General features: G+C 45.3%; 1 protein-coding gene across 1 annotated transcript; it reads right to left on the bottom strand.

Annotated features, from left to right (window-relative positions):
• Positions 1 to 337: 337 nt before the first annotated feature.
• Positions 338 to 16,409, bottom strand: LOC8042453 (G-protein coupled receptor moody). The gene is made up of 4 exons (XM_042288615.1): positions 15,786 to 16,409; positions 7,200 to 7,484; positions 6,843 to 6,966; positions 338 to 616 (listed from the first exon to the last, which is right to left on the bottom strand). The coding sequence occupies exons 1-4, from the start codon at positions 16,094 to 16,096 to the stop codon at positions 338 to 340; spliced, it is 999 nt and encodes a 332-aa protein (XP_042144549.1). The 5' UTR covers positions 16,097 to 16,409.
• Between the last annotated feature and the right edge of the window lie 330 nt (positions 16,410 to 16,739).

Raw genomic sequence — 16,739 nt, 5'->3', positions numbered from 1 at the left:
AGGCACGACCGCAGGTTCTGCGGAGAGCTTGTCGTCTGCTTCTTGCGTAGGAGTTGTGGTGACGTCAGAAAGACGCCGTGCTCTGATTGGCTCTGAATGAAGGATAGTGGGTAGACCTTAAAGCGAGCTGCTTTGAGGTCTACCCACTATCCTTCATTCACAACCAATCAGAGTTCGGCGTTCTGACGTCACTACAACCCCTGCAAATGAAGCAGGCGGACTTACGCTCCGCCTGCTGTCATTATGTCTGCAATAAACACCGTGCCTTCAGTATGATGTACTGGTAACCTGGCCATGGCTTTAGCCTCAAGCCCCGAAACAATTCCGCTGACGACGATCAGCGCTGTGTGCCGAAATGCTGCATGGGCTGTTGCGGCGGCGACGGCGATCCGACCGTGGACACTAGCGTCCTGCTTGAGGGCGTCGTCTGCTGCTGCTGGTCTTCGGAGTCCTGGGAAGCCGTGGCCGGCAGGCAGTCGACGAGCAGCGCCCGGTACGCCTGCCGGTACTGCCGGTTCGTGGCGCCGTAGATGAGGGGGTTCATGCATGCGCTCAGGTAGAGCAGCAGGTAGCTCACCAGGTGCACGTTGGGGTGCCGAGAGTCGGCGTCGGCCACCTGCGGCAAGAGCCGGATACTGGTGACGCGAGCACTACGTGACCGTATACACCCGCCATCTTGGCCTTTAAGTCCTTTAATTAAGGCCTTTAATTTTAAATGCATTTAGTCAGGCAGGTTTTCTTCGGGGTTTATTTGGAAATAAGGGGTGTTTTTCCGGGGCTTATTTTTTCCCCACAAATTCGGCGTTTTGCGGGGTCTTTTCTTGTCGGAGAAAAAAATCGGTGTTTATCGAGACTCTCGTTGAAGAAAGGACACGGACATGGGATTTCCCGACTTCCAGGAAACATGCACATGATCTGAACAGTAGTATCGACAAAGAAGGGTGTTTCCACGTGTCATATCGTGCAATGATGATCCGGATCATATTTTTATATTTATGTTAAAAAATATGTTAAGGCCATGTTCTTGGGAAGGGAATTGCCGTAGCAAATTTTCTTCCGGAGATATAAAATTTCGATGCTCGAGGCGCGGAGATTGTCGAGGTTTCGCAATGGTACTTTGCGAAGCATGACAGGTAATAATATTTTACACTTATTTTATGAAAGGTTTACGACATGTACACTAAATATAAAAAAATTACAATAAAGTATTTCTATGCAAAACATTTACGAAACACGTCAAATAAACACGTGTTAGAGACACATTCTCAAATCCTTCACCAACGAACTACTTCATATATAACGACGCAAAATATATACGAATGATCATCTTGAAATGCATTTTACGAATATTTAATAAAAAATATGATAAGTCAATATTGTAGTTATGTTATTAATGCATAAACGCGATTAATTTCTCTAAAAATGGTAAAAGCGGCAAAACCAATTTTTTTTAAAATTTTATTTAAAGTCTCTTTAACCCTTTACAGTGATTTAAAGAGACACTGACACCCCCCAAAAAAAAATTTTATTTTTTGCCAGGCGCTTTATTATGGTGTCGGAGGACTACCCAATTAATATTTTGCAACAGAGTAGCGTATTTTTTTAATAAAGCCAAAAGACGCAACTGCTCAAAACCGAAACCGAAACCCGACGGAGGTCAGAGAAGTGGAGAGAAGAGAGTAAGTGGCGGAAATCACGTGGCTACACCCGACCGTGCGTTTTTTTTTTTTTTTTTTTCTCCTCTCCGGTAGCAGACGACACGACATGCGGCGTGCGATGCGGGGTGCGGGAACTGCTCGCCGTGCGATTATTTTTTGCAGTTATGTTTGTTCCGCTCGTTGTTCTGTACTCCAAGATGAGTTGTTTTGTACATTGAGGAGTTGGAGATGAGTAGTGAGTGCCCGTGGTGAAATTCCATGATCGGCTCCGAAAAGAATACACCCAACATGTTGCGTGAAGAGCTGGCTCACATGTCCTGCATCCGAAACAGAAGTGGCATTGTGCGACAGAGTTTCCGAAAGATCAACGGGATCGGGACCAATGGCTGGCCGCAATTCCTGTAGAACATTTACGGGCACCTTGGAAAGCGGACGCTACCTGATTTATATGCTCCTTGCATTTTGTGGAAAGTGATTACATTGAGTTCGCAGGTGTCAAAACGGAAATCCCATACCATTTAATTCAGCGAAGTATCGTCCACAACATTTGTTTGTTATTTTTTTGTTTGTTTCTTCAGTGATGATTGTAAAAAAAAGAAAAAGATATGTAAACATCAAAAATTGTTTGCAAAAAAAAAAAAAAAAAAAAACAAATTCACGGGGGATCGAACTTGGACCTACGGCGTGTGAAGCGGACGTCTTTCCCACTGAGCGACGTTTCTGGTGGATCTCTTTCCTTAGTAATAATTCAGCCGGTAAACTGTAAGTTTGAAAGTTTGCTGTCGATTTTTCTCTAGCAAAAGCACTCCCGGGTCGAAGTCGGGAAGCACCACGCTTTGGGGACATTCGCACCTAGTAAAGAAATCGTACGCGTACATATTCAACTCGAAGTAGACACGTCGTGCTTGACGTTTGCGCGAGCGTTGTCTTCAGCCACGAGAAGGGAGCGACGGCTCGGCGACGTCTTCGTGCAAATCGGCTTGGTGGCCGGGCGTGTCGTACGGGATGAATGCCAATTCTTTTGATCAGTCCCAAATTTCAGAATTCGCCGGTACCGCGAGCGACAGCTCTGAAATAGAGGTCCCACGCCCGTCGTCCGCTGCCATCGCCGTCCCCGCGAGTCCCACGATACGCGAAACGACGAACGCACAGAATGCTTCCGGTTGTCTGTGGAACTTTTTTTTTTCAATCAACGTATTTACAGCTCTTTAGAAGCCACAAAAAATGGGTTTCATATTTTTTTTCTATTTTTAATACTGAGTGTGTGCCTTCAGTGACCCACGACTTTGATTAAATTTGGTGGTCGCATCGATACCTTAGAAAACGGCCCGTGACCGCGGAAAAGAGAGTGAGCGAGACTCGAACCGGCCAGTTCTTGATCGGCGGTTTTCGGGCGGAAAGAAACCGAATTTCGAGCCGCAAATTCTGTTCTGGGTAGTTGAGCTCTTATATGTCACGCACAACTAAAAACCTCGGCGAGCATAAATACCCTGTCAGTGTCCCTTTAAGCTACCTTGTCATGGCAAAACATTGAGTAACATAAAACTTCCTAAAATAAAAAAGACAAAAAAAAAAAAAAAAAAAACTTTTACTCAAATAGAGCTAGCATATGTCCTCGGTATAGAGGCTTTGCTGCACAACCTCGGCACCAAAGAAGGTTGCACAACGGTGCTGCTCTATCGTGGTGTGTAAAACGTTTTGCGTCTCTAGTTTAGTTTTATATTCGTGTTTCCTTGCGTTGACCCCCAGTTTTTTTGTTTTTTTTTTAGCACGTCGAAGTTGAGTGTGTTTTACGGAGTTTCGTAAAAGGCTGCCCGTGCCTTATATTTCCATAAACTTGGTGGATTTTATAGTATTCAATTTTTCCCACTACATTTATAATTAATATGGTACATTTAAATTTAATAATTATAAGGTTTATTACTAAAAGAGATTATTAACCTAATTATATCAAACACTTACTTTGTTTTCATCTAAACTGGCCCTTTCACAGGAACCAGTTTTAAAACAACACTTTTCCACAGAAACGATTTGGCCCGCGTTTCGCGAAACACCCTGTATGTGCTTTTTCCAAGGACATGACTTTCATAGAATAAATATATTTTACAGAAATATACAAAATATGACCTGGACCACCACTGTATCAATTGACATGGAAACACCCAACAACAGAACCCTTGTGGTTATCTAGATCTATCTGTATTCCATGGTGATACGCATAGACACTTGGAAAGAGTAAGCTGGTTTGTCTGTCACCAGACAAAATGTCGGACAGCAAGATACCGACTCTGCAGATACCACTTCCCTCGCCTTGTTTTCGCGGTGATGGGACTTTCCTCTGTTGAGAACTTTGGAATTAACGCTAATGTGCTGTGCAAATAGTGTGGGTAAATAATTTGCCATTGTGTCTCTAACACTTGTAAATATACTGCGTACATCTCGTAAGCATTTCATAAAATAAGTAGAAAAAATAACGTATATTGGCTACGTTTACATGGATGCGACAGCAGCGCATCGGATCCAGTTAGCGAATCGGATCCACTTAGCGAATCGGATCCACTTCAACCACTGCGTTTACATGGATTCGGATTGACCAGTAGCGGCACCTCGTGTCGAAGGATCACAACGCAAACCTCGTGACCTTTTGATTGTTCCCGAGGTTCCAGGTTTGCCTAGCGGCATGCAACGCAATGCTCCCGTGATCCCTCGCTCGAGCACTCGATTCGATCCGCTAGACCTGGAGAGTCTCGATTCGGATTGACCATTTCAAACCACCCCGTCCAAGCGGATCGGATCGGATCGGATCGGATCCGATCCGATCCGATCCGATCCGATCCGATCCGATCCGATCCGATCCGATCCGATCCGATCCGATCCGATCCGATCCGATCCGATCCGATCCGATCCGATCCGATCCGATCCGAGCAGTTTACATGAACCGATTCGATTCGTTGGCTGGATCCGATGCGCTACAGTCGCAAACGAAGCCATTGTTCGGTGTGAAATTGACGGCTGTGCAAACTACCATAGCGAAACCTTGGCAATCTCTACGCCCCGAATTTTTATATATCCGGAAGAAAACTAGATACGGCGTTCGCATGTAGCTGAAGAACATGGTTTTAACCCTATAGCCTCCTATATACAAACACTAGAAGATCTCCACGAGAAGCGGCCGCCGAAATGAAAAAGGTGGAGCGGCAGACAACGGATGAGAGGAGAGCCACGTGACTGACGCCCCGCTGCGGCGAGACGCCGAACAACACTTCTCCCGACGGAACAAGTGTGTTTCGGGTCCTCGCCGCAGCAAAAGCTGTGCGCTGACGTACAGGTTCTCCGAGAAATGGCTCTTTGATGCTCTGTGCTACCAGATCCTCGCGCTCCAAATCTGCGACCGGGCACTCTATGACTCCGTTGTCGAACTGCCAGGCTGACTCCGTTGTCGAACTGCCAGGCTTTGTGAGTATAGAGGAGGCTATGCATATATTTTTTACATAAATATATAAAAAAAGTAGGATCATCATTGCGCGATCTCACGTAGAAACGCCCAGAAAAAAAGAAAAAAAAAAGGGCCAATGGACGTGCTCTTTATCAAAGAAGCAATCTCGCGGACGGTTCAATGGGAACTGCATTTCTGAGTAACACAAAACAAAGCTGTAGGTAAGCTTTGTTTTCTGTGAAGCTTCGGTGTTTCTGACTCAAGGATACCTCCAATGCGTTTTTTTTTCTTTATATATATATATATATATATTTTTTTTTTTTTTGGGGGGGGGGGGGGGGAGGGGGGTGCCTTTATTTTGATCAAATGAGTCCGGGGATGTTTTTGGGGTTTATCGGCATCTACCGAAAGACACAGAACTCTACATATAAAAAAAATACTCCGCGACCTTTTTATTAAAAAAAAAAAGTATTTGCAGTTGATTTTTTTTTTCTTTCACACTGAAGCATTTGTGTCTGAGCGGGTCGGTCAACGAGCTTCTTTTCTATACCAATCCACGCAACGACCATTCACCCTTCGTTTCAGCGGTCCTCTGAATGGTCCGAAGATAACACTGCCCCGAAATTGAAGACCACTTGACGTCTGCCAGAAAAAGAAGTGAGGAGAGAAAACCCCGACGCCGGCCCCGTTTGTAACCGACATAAGAGCATTGAACCATAGCCTCCTCTTTTTATTTCTTTCGTTACGCTAGCTAAGATGGCGGGGAGGTGGGTCAGAACGGCATACACTTTCTACGGCTAAAACCGGAGGCAGAGAAGGGCCCGAAAGCCTGCAGAGACGTCAGAACATTGAGCTCTGGCTCTGGCCTTGCACTCGTCGAATGCATTCGAATGCGAGAGCCAAACGCCGGAAGTCGGCGCTCCGCGTTCTAACCCGCTCGACGAGTGCAGTGAAGGCAAAGGCACCTCCTAGCTTTAGGTCTCCCATAGCCTCCTATATACTGACAAAGCCTGGCAGATGGCCACGAGAAGCGGCCGCCGAAATGGAAAAGGTGGAGCGGCAGACAACGGATGAGAGGAGAGCCACGTGACTGGCGCCTCGCTGCGGCGAGACGCCGAAACACGCTTCTCCAGAGCGAACAAGCGTGTTTCGGATCCTCGCCGCTGCAAAAGCTGTGCGCTGAAGTCCATGTTCCTCGAGAAATGGCTCTTTGATGCTCCGTGCTACCCTCGCTCCAAATCTGCGACCGGGCGCTCTATGGCTCCGTCGTCGAACTGTCAGGCTTTGTGAGTATAGAGGAGGCTATAGGACCCATGGACTAATCATTTCAATCATGTACCTCGGCGTTTGACGTCCCCGCGCTCTCGTCTCTTCTTCTCCCTCACTTTGTCGGCACATAAATGCCTTTGTCTACTCACTCTTCGAACGCCAAATGCGGCGTTCGCCATTAGCGTTCGAACGCATTCGAACAGTGACTCACTGTCACTGTTCGCTCCACCTTTTAGTGAGTCTACTTTACGTAGACTCACTAATCGCTGCAGTCAGAGCTCGACGCTTTGGAGTCCCCGCACACTCTTTTCCTGTACCTCAATTCCTACCCGTACAGGTTCATCAAGGAAGAAATCCTGTCCTCGCCATATGAAGACATGTCTAGAGTAGGGTATCAGGACCTTGCTTGTGACTTCTGCAGACTCTACCGACAAGGTTGCGCATCTCGCTTGTGCTTAGAGCTAGAAGAATCGAGTCACCTTGACGATGGTGATCGGCAGGTAGCAGGCTACGAAGGAGCAGAAGATGATGAGCACCATTCTGGTGAGACGCCACTCGTCCTGTCGGCGCTTTGCAGCGTCCCCGTGAGACTCCAGCTGGAGCCTGTGGCGCAAGTAAGGTCCACGTTGACCTTAGTGCCAATAGAACACGCTACTTTACACTAGTCTGTTGCAGGGATTACAGGACGAGCCCCACTCAGAAACATCTTCACTCGTCAGGATTGGTGGTTTCCTTCTCTCCACTCGCCTCCTTTTCAGTGTTTGCTCTGCTGAAGTGGACAGAGTGAAGGGCTTTGTGGGCGGAACTAGTCCTGTTATCATTAAACCTAGGAGTACCTGGACTGTCTGGCCGTCCAGAAGATTCGGAAGTAGCAGAAGACAATGGCCAGGCAGGGCACCAGGAAGGCAACGACGAAAAGGAAGGCCTTGGCCGAGCGTCCACCGACGGCCACGATGGAGCAGTTCAGGCCGCGTTGGTCCAGGCCGAAGCGGCCCCAGACACCCGCCAGCGTGGGCAGGAGCACCACCAGTGGCACAAGCCAGGTGGCGCCGATGGTGAGGCCGATATTGCGCCGGTTGTACAGCCGCTCGTAAGAGCCTGGCCGCACAATCAGCACGTACCTGCGACACGGGGCTCTGGTACTTCAGCCGACGCGACCCGCGTTTTCTATATTTCCATCGCTCAACGTCTAGGCGAAAAATGCTGAGTCACTGAGATGTGAACGCACTCGCGACGTCTGATCTTTCGCACAAAAGAGTTAATGCGGATGCTCGGAACAGGGCCAAGTAGACAAACGCGGCAACATACAGAAAACAATTCTCCAAAAGACTAGGTATCTTCAGCACTTCGCGGGCAACAATGCTCGGAAGGCTAGTTTGTATAAATTGATAACTTGCGAAAGTTTGAGGTTAGGCCCCCAACCTTGTCGATGTCTGCAAATAGTATAATATATCTTGAACAACGTAGAATGATTGCGAAATTAAGATTTTTCTATTTACTTTATCTTAACAAGCTCTGCATACTTAATTATCTTCCAGGGAAACTAGGAACCACCATGGGTTTTCCCCTTCAGCCAATATTTCTCGAACTAGGAGATTTGTGTTTGTCCTTTGTCCCTCTTGTTCCCCTTCTCCAGGGATTGTTTTCGTCACTTTCTTGTCCAGCTCGCTTGCACCTTTGCATTTAATTGCATTATAATAATATTTTCTTTCCGCGCACTATATCTATTGGGACACACTGCCCTATGACACTTTTATCCCCCCTGACTTTAATAAAGCACTCGATAACCGCTATTCCTAATTCATTCCATTATGTCTTTTGTCAAATTTTTGTGTTCGAGCGTTTTATTGTTCATTGCGACAATCATTGCCATTGCCCTTACTGTGATGCTTATGTAAAACGATGGTTGAAATGTATTGTTGTTTTTTCTGTGCATGTTTTGGATTTGTACTCTCCACCTGCAAGGGCCTAATCAAGACCTGCAGTAGGTAATAAATAAATAAAATAAGTAATACAAATGGGCCATGCAGGCTTACCTAATTTATTTTGATCGTGTCAAAAAGCCATTTACCAAGAACATTCGGGTCAGCCCCCTTCTCACTTTTTGACGTGGTTTGACTTTGAAACCTCCACGCAAATGAGGCTAAGCGAAGAAAAGAACTCCAAACTATTGACCTTTATATTTAATTATTACTTAATTAAGTCGAGATAAAAACAAGAACGGTCTCTCCGGGGGTTTCCCACATTGTATTCAATGATCTTTACTCTCACCCAGTCCCTTGCAAAGTGATATTGAATGCTTTGTGAAGAACGAAGCCTTCCGGGGAAGCCGCAAACGTGATCCCTTCAAATTTGAACTCTTTAATCTAAAGACAAGTGTTTTAGACATGGGAGGCGTTCAAAAGAGAGATGATTTTGATTTTTCAAGGGACCTTTACATGCAAGCCTATATGAGCTTCCTTCATCGACTCAATAAAAACAAAAATGTTTTCTTTCCAAAGGGAGAATTTTCTAAAGACTAGTTTCTTTTTACGAAAAAATAGACAGAGTGCAGGCGAGCTGGTGTAAGTTGAACATGATTGTAAACCTGAGACTGGGGCAGGAAGAGAACACAACAGAAGGTAGTAAAAGAGGAGGCAACGTCTCAATAGAAGGCGACGAAGGAAGGATGGATTCATAGGAAAAAGGGATTAAGCCTGCTTCAGGTACGATTAACAAAAAATAGACAGAGTGCAGGCGAGCTGGTGTAAGTTGAACATGATTGTAAACCTGAGACTGGGGCAGGAAGAGAACACAACAGAAGGTAGTAAAAGAGGAGGCAACGTCTCAATAGAAGGCGACGAAGGAAGGATGGATTCATAGGAAAAAGGGATTAAGCCTGCTTCAGGTACGATTAACAAAAAATAGACAGAGTGCAGGCGAGCTGGTGTAAGTTGAACATGATTGTAAACCTGAGACTGGGGCAGGAAGAGAACACAACAGAAGGTAGTAAAAGAGGAGGCAACGTCTCAATAGAAGGCGACGAAGGAAGGATGGATTCATAGGAAAAAGGGATTAAGCCTGCTTCAGGTACGATTAACAAAAAATAGACAGAGTGCAGGCGAGCTGGTGTAAGTTGAACATGATTGTAAACCTGAGACTGGGGCAGGAAGAGAACACAACAGAAGGTAGTAAAAGAGGAGGCAACGTCTCAATAGAAGGCGACGAAGGAAGGATGGATTCATAGGAAAAAGGGATTAAGCCTGCTTCAGGTACGATTAACAAAAAATAGACAGAGTGCAGGCGAGCTGGTGTAAGTTGAACATGATTGTAAACCTGAGACTGGGGCAGGAAGAGAACACAACAGAAGGTAGTAAAAGAGGAGGCAACGTCTCAATAGAAGGCGACGAAGGAAGGATGGATTCATAGGAAAAAGGGATTAAGCCTGCTTCAGGTACGATTAACAAAAAATAGACAGAGTGCAGGCGAGCTGGTGTAAGTTGAACATGATTGTAAACCTGAGACTGGAGCAGGAAGAGAACACAACAGAAGGTAGTAAAAGAGGAGGCAACGTCTCAATAGAAGGCGACGAAGGAAGGATGGATTCATAGGAAAAAGGGATTAAGCCTGCTTCAGGTACGATTAACAAAAAATAGACAGAGTGCAGGCGAGCTGGTGTAAGTTGAACATGATTGTAAACCTGAGACTGGGGCAGGAAGAGAACACAACAGAAGGTAGTAAAAGAGGAGGCAACGTCTCAATAGAAGGCGACGAAGGAAGGATGGATTCATAGGAAAAAGGGATTAAGCCTGCTTCAGGTACGATTAACAAAAAATAGACAGAGTGCAGGCGAGCTGGTGTAAGTTGAACATGATTGTAAACCTGAGACTGGGGCAGGAAGAGAACACAACAGAAGGTAGTAAAAGAGGAGGCAACGTCTCAATAGAAGGCGACGAAGGAAGGATGGATTCATAGGAAAAAGGGATTAAGCCTGCTTCAGGTACGATTAACAAAAAATAGACAGAGTGCAGGCGAGCTGGTGTAAGTTGAACATGATTGTAAACCTGAGACTGGGGCAGGAAGAGAACACAACAGAAGGTAGTAAAAGAGGAGGCAACGTCTCAATAGAAGGCGACGAAGGAAGGATGGATTCATAGGAAAAAGGGATTAAGCCTGCTTCAGGTACGATTAACAAAAAATAGACAGAGTGCAGGCGAGCTGGTGTAAGTTGAACATGATTGTAAACCTGAGACTGGAGCAGGAAGAGAACACAACAGAAGGTAGTAAAAGAGGAGGCAACGTCTCAATAGAAGGCGACGAAGGAAGGATGGATTCATAGGAAAAAGGGATTAAGCCTGCTTCAGGTACGATTAACAAAAAATAGACAGAGTGCAGGCGAGCTGGTGTAAGTTGAACATGATTGTAAACCTGAGACTGGGGCAGGAAGAGAACACAACAGAAGGTAGTAAAAGAGGAGGCAACGTCTCAATAGAAGGCGACGAAGGAAGGATGGATTCATAGGAAAAAGGGATTAAGCCTGCTTCAGGTACGATTAACAAAAAATAGACAGAGTGCAGGCGAGCTGGTGTAAGTTGAACATGATTGTAAACCTGAGACTGGGGCAGGAAGAGAACACAACAGAAGGTAGTAAAAGAGGAGGCAACGTCTCAATAGAAGGCGACGAAGGAAGGATGGATTCATAGGAAAAAGGGATTAAGCCTGCTTCAGGTACGATTAACAAAAAATAGACAGAGTGCAGGCGAGCTGGTGTAAGTTGAACATGATTGTAAACCTGAGACTGGGGCAGGAAGAGAACACAACAGAAGGTAGTAAAAGAGGAGGCAACGTCTCAATAGAAGGCGACGAAGGAAGGATGGATTCATAGGAAAAAGGGATTAAGCCTGCTTCAGGTACGATTAACAAAAAATAGACAGAGTGCAGGCGAGCTGGTGTAAGTTGAACATGATTGTAAACCTGAGACTGGAGCAGGAAGAGAACACAACAGAAGGTAGTAAAAGAGGAGGCAACGTCTCAATAGAAGGCGACGAAGGAAGGATGGATTCATAGGAAAAAGGGATTAAGCCTGCTTCAGGTACGATTAACAAAAAATAGACAGAGTGCAGGCGAGCTGGTGTAAGTTGAACATGATTGTAAACCTGAGACTGGGGCAGGAAGAGAACACAACAGAAGGTAGTAAAAGAGGAGGCAACGTCTCAATAGAAGGCGACGAAGGAAGGATGGATTCATAGGAAAAAGGGATTAAGCCTGCTTCAGGTACGATTAACAAAAAATAGACAGAGTGCAGGCGAGCTGGTGTAAGTTGAACATGATTGTAAACCTGAGACTGGGGCAGGAAGAGAACACAACAGAAGGTAGTAAAAGAGGAGGCAACGTCTCAATAGAAGGCGACGAAGGAAGGATGGATTCATAGGAAAAAGGGATTAAGCCTGCTTCAGGTACGATTAACAAAAAATAGACAGAGTGCAGGCGAGCTGGTGTAAGTTGAACATGATTGTAAACCTGAGACTGGGGCAGGAAGAGAACACAACAGAAGGTAGTAAAAGAGGAGGCAACGTCTCAATAGAAGGCGACGAAGGAAGGATGGATTCATAGGAAAAAGGGATTAAGCCTGCTTCAGGTACGATTAACAAAAAATAGACAGAGTGCAGGCGAGCTGGTGTAAGTTGAACATGATTGTAAACCTGAGACTGGAGCAGGAAGAGAACACAACAGAAGGTAGTAAAAGAGGAGGCAACGTCTCAATAGAAGGCGACGAAGGAAGGATGGATTCATAGGAAAAAGGGATTAAGCCTGCTTCAGGTACGATTAACAAAAAATAGACAGAGTGCAGGCGAGCTGGTGTAAGTTGAACATGATTGTAAACCTGAGACTGGGGCAGGAAGAGAACACAACAGAAGGTAGTAAAAGAGGAGGCAACGTCTCAATAGAAGGCGACGAAGGAAGGATGGATTCATAGGAAAAAGGGATTAAGCCTGCTTCAGGTACGATTAACAAAAAATAGACAGAGTGCAGGCGAGCTGGTGTAAGTTGAACATGATTGTAAACCTGAGACTGGGGCAGGAAGAGAACACAACAGAAGGTAGTAAAAGAGGAGGCAACGTCTCAATAGAAGGCGACGAAGGAAGGATGGATTCATAGGAAAAAGGGATTAAGCCTGCTTCAGGTACGATTAACAAAAAATAGACAGAGTGCAGGCGAGCTGGTGTAAGTTGAACATGATTGTAAACCTGAGACTGGGGCAGGAAGAGAACACAACAGAAGGTAGTAAAAGAGGAGGCAACGTCTCAATAGAAGGCGACGAAGGAAGGATGGATTCATAGGAAAAAGGGATTAAGCCTGCTTCAGGTACGATTAACAAAAAATAGACAGAGTGCAGGCGAGCTGGTGTAAGTTGAACATGATTGTAAACCTGAGACTGGGGCAGGAAGAGAACACAACAGAAGGTAGTAAAAGAGGAGGCAACGTCTCAATAGAAGGCGACGAAGGAAGGATGGATTCATAGGAAAAAGGGATTAAGCCTGCTTCAGGTACGATTAACAAAAAATAGACAGAGTGCAGGCGAGCTGGTGTAAGTTGAACATGATTGTAAACCTGAGACTGGAGCAGGAAGAGAACACAACAGAAGGTAGTAAAAGAGGAGGCAACGTCTCAATAGAAGGCGACGAAGGAAGGATGGATTCATAGGAAAAAGGGATTAAGCCTGCTTCAGGTACGATTAACAAAAAATAGACAGAGTGCAGGCGAGCTGGTGTAAGTTGAACATGATTGTAAACCTGAGACTGGGGCAGGAAGAGAACACAACAGAAGGTAGTAAAAGAGGAGGCAACGTCTCAATAGAAGGCGACGAAGGAAGGATGGATTCATAGGAAAAAGGGATTAAGCCTGCTTCAGGTACGATTAACAAAAAATAGACAGAGTGCAGGCGAGCTGGTGTAAGTTGAACATGATTGTAAACCTGAGACTGGGGCAGGAAGAGAACACAACAGAAGGTAGTAAAAGAGGAGGCAACGTCTCAATAGAAGGCGACGAAGGAAGGATGGATTCATAGGAAAAAGGGATTAAGCCTGCTTCAGGTACGATTAACAAAAAATAGACAGAGTGCAGGCGAGCTGGTGTAAGTTGAACATGATTGTAAACCTGAGACTGGGGCAGGAAGAGAACACAACAGAAGGTAGTAAAAGAGGAGGCAACGTCTCAATAGAAGGCGACGAAGGAAGGATGGATTCATAGGAAAAAGGGATTAAGCCTGCTTCAGGTACGATTAACAAAAAATAGACAGAGTGCAGGCGAGCTGGTGTAAGTTGAACATGATTGTAAACCTGAGACTGGGGCAGGAAGAGAACACAACAGAAGGTAGTAAAAGAGGAGGCAACGTCTCAATAGAAGGCGACGAAGGAAGGATGGATTCATAGGAAAAAGGGATTAAGCCTGCTTCAGGTACGATTAACAAAAAATAGACAGAGTGCAGGCGAGCTGGTGTAAGTTGAACATGATTGTAAACCTGAGACTGGAGCAGGAAGAGAACACAACAGAAGGTAGTAAAAGAGGAGGCAACGTCTCAATAGAAGGCGACGAAGGAAGGATGGATTCATAGGAAAAAGGGATTAAGCCTGCTTCAGGTACGATTAACAAAAAATAGACAGAGTGCAGGCGAGCTGGTGTAAGTTGAACATGATTGTAAACCTGAGACTGGGGCAGGAAGAGAACACAACAGAAGGTAGTAAAAGAGGAGGCAACGTCTCAATAGAAGGCGACGAAGGAAGGATGGATTCATAGGAAAAAGGGATTAAGCCTGCTTCAGGTACGATTAACAAAAAATAGACAGAGTGCAGGCGAGCTGGTGTAAGTTGAACATGATTGTAAACCTGAGACTGGGGCAGGAAGAGAACACAACAGAAGGTAGTAAAAGAGGAGGCAACGTCTCAATAGAAGGCGACGAAGGAAGGATGGATTCATAGGAAAAAGGGATTAAGCCTGCTTCAGGTACGATTAACAAAAAATAGACAGAGTGCAGGCGAGCTGGTGTAAGTTGAACATGATTGTAAACCTGAGACTGGGGCAGGAAGAGAACACAGCAGAAGGTAGTAAAAGAGGAGGCAAGGTCTCAAACGTTGCCTCCTCTTTTACTACCTTCTGTTGTGTTCTCTTCCTGCCCCAGTCTCAGGTTTGCAATCATGTTCAGTTTCTTTTGTATTACACTCCGACTCCGGAAAGAGAGCAACGCCGCTTATGTCCTGTTTTAACCGCTAATATAAGACTGACCTCCACTTTTAAGGATAATTTAAATAAAGCTATAACCGTAATATTTGTGTCTAAGACGCCGAGAATATTACAAATTAACGAAGACCGTAAAGTTAAGTTTGTTTCGTGATGAAAGAGTTTGAATTCTATTCGCTATTTTGGCGAGAAAGCAGTCTCGAGTCTGGACTCAATATTGTCAATACTGCTCTCAAAAAACCGAAAAGTGAGTATTGGGGTTCATTTTTTTTTTTTTTTTTAATTTATCCTAAAAATAGGAACATAAGCTTCCTTGCTAGTTTTGGGATGCTTCCATCTCTACAAGGAATTTTACCAGTTTATTGGAAATGTCCGAAGATTCTACAACAGCAAGAAAACTGTTCAAATAGGCTCAACATCAGTAACTTGTGGCCTCTACTGTTTGTATGTCGGAGCCCGTTTGTCTTGTGGAGTGTACAGCTTTAAGAATGCACAAGAAAATTCTCGTCGACAGCCCAGCATTTGAATGACAAGCTGCTACACCTGCTCGGTCATTCAAAAAGAATTTGGGACTTCGGAACAAGGTCTGACTATATTGATAACGAGCGTGTTGACAAAGTACACTGGATACGTTTTATTTCTGTTGTCTAGTCAGATCTGACATGTTCATGGTGTTTAGTGACGTGTTTTATTTTGATAAATAAAAAAGAAAACCGATATTGCTCGTAGCCGAGAACCTTCTGCTTGAGGGTGTGAGGCAATGCACTATTTTTTTTAACTACTTTACGAGATTATATTTGCCCGATCAAGCAAACGCTTGCATTGAATGGCGCGTCTGCAATGTTTAAAGAACACACTAAAGGCATTTTCAGACATATTTATTTACTCAAATTAAATTATTTTCCAATCAAGTCTCTCAGTATCATGTGACTATAGATGACTTGAAGACGACTCACATTCGAAATTCGCTACCCAATGCCCGTGGGAAACACACTGACGTCACAGCGAGGGACGAGGTCATAGGCTAAGGGACCATGGGAATCGTTTAAGACCATGGAGTACTTAGTTAATTAGCTAAGTCGATTAGTAATTGCCGTTTGTTCAATTATGTACTAATTACATACTACTGTAGTCAGTAAAACAAGGAGCAATTCATAAAGCTAAACTCCTTAAGTGCCCTAGCACGAAGCAAGGCTCCAACATACCTGTTGACAGTGATGGCCGTGATGGAGAGCAGCGAAATACCGACATTGAAGTACCTTCCCGCCGCAACCAGGCAGCAGAGCGTCTCTCCGTGAAGCCAGAGGCCGTTGAGAAAACGGGATGCCGCAAAGGGCAAGTTAAAGGCGCAGAAGCAGAGGTCGGCCGCAGACAGGCTCACAATGAAGGCTGCCGACGCGTTCCGGAAGCGCTGGGACCGCGCCAGAGCTACGATGGTGAGCAGGTTGCCCAGGATGCCCAGAATGGCCACAAGGATCACAAACACGCCGGCGAAAACCACCAGGTTGCCCTCCATTGTCGGCGACAAGCGCCCACAGCAGATCGACTTCTTTACTGAAGATATGTTGCAGAAAGGCTTCCTCTTGCAGGGGACTTTTCGATTAGCAGAAGGCGCATACAGGTCCAGGAGCAGTTACATGGTCATGCTATGTTCTGGTGTCATTGGACAAGCTGAGTACAATGTACCTAATAAAGCTTCCTAATGGTCAACCGAAGTTATAAAAGAAACATCAAGGGAATTACGCGTTACGGTTTCCAGTATTCAGAAGAGCTCTTCCAGACAGTCTTCATGGCTAATAAGCCATTATTGGACCTTTTGCTAGAATAGGGCTAAATCCTAAGAGAAGTCTGTGTAGAACGCCAAGGACACATCATTACCTCTAACGCGATGTCCAGGATGTCTATGCCTCACTCAGCACACCAAAGGACCACCGATGATTTGGTTCAGCAAGGTGCATTAACTGGCAGCAGAGTCCGCAAGCGTCATCCACTTGATGCATCTTCTTTCGAATTCTTGCTTCTGGAATTTGGTTCAGCAATGTTCGACGCAGTAGCTGAGAGCACAGCGCCGCTCATACCCAAACTCTGGTGCAGAAAAAAACAACAAAAGGTGACTAGCTACCGGACAGTCGTCAAGAACGCAACATTGCGAGTCGTCA

The sequence above is a fragment of the Ixodes scapularis genome, unplaced genomic scaffold (assembly GCF_016920785.2).
Source record: "Ixodes scapularis isolate PalLabHiFi unplaced genomic scaffold, ASM1692078v2 PGA_scaffold10__122_contigs__length_95168666, whole genome shotgun sequence".
Lineage (NCBI taxonomy): Eukaryota > Metazoa > Arthropoda > Arachnida > Ixodida > Ixodidae > Ixodes > Ixodes scapularis.
The sequence above is the reverse complement of the archived record's forward strand: the minus strand, read 5'-3'. Positions and strand labels throughout refer to the sequence as shown.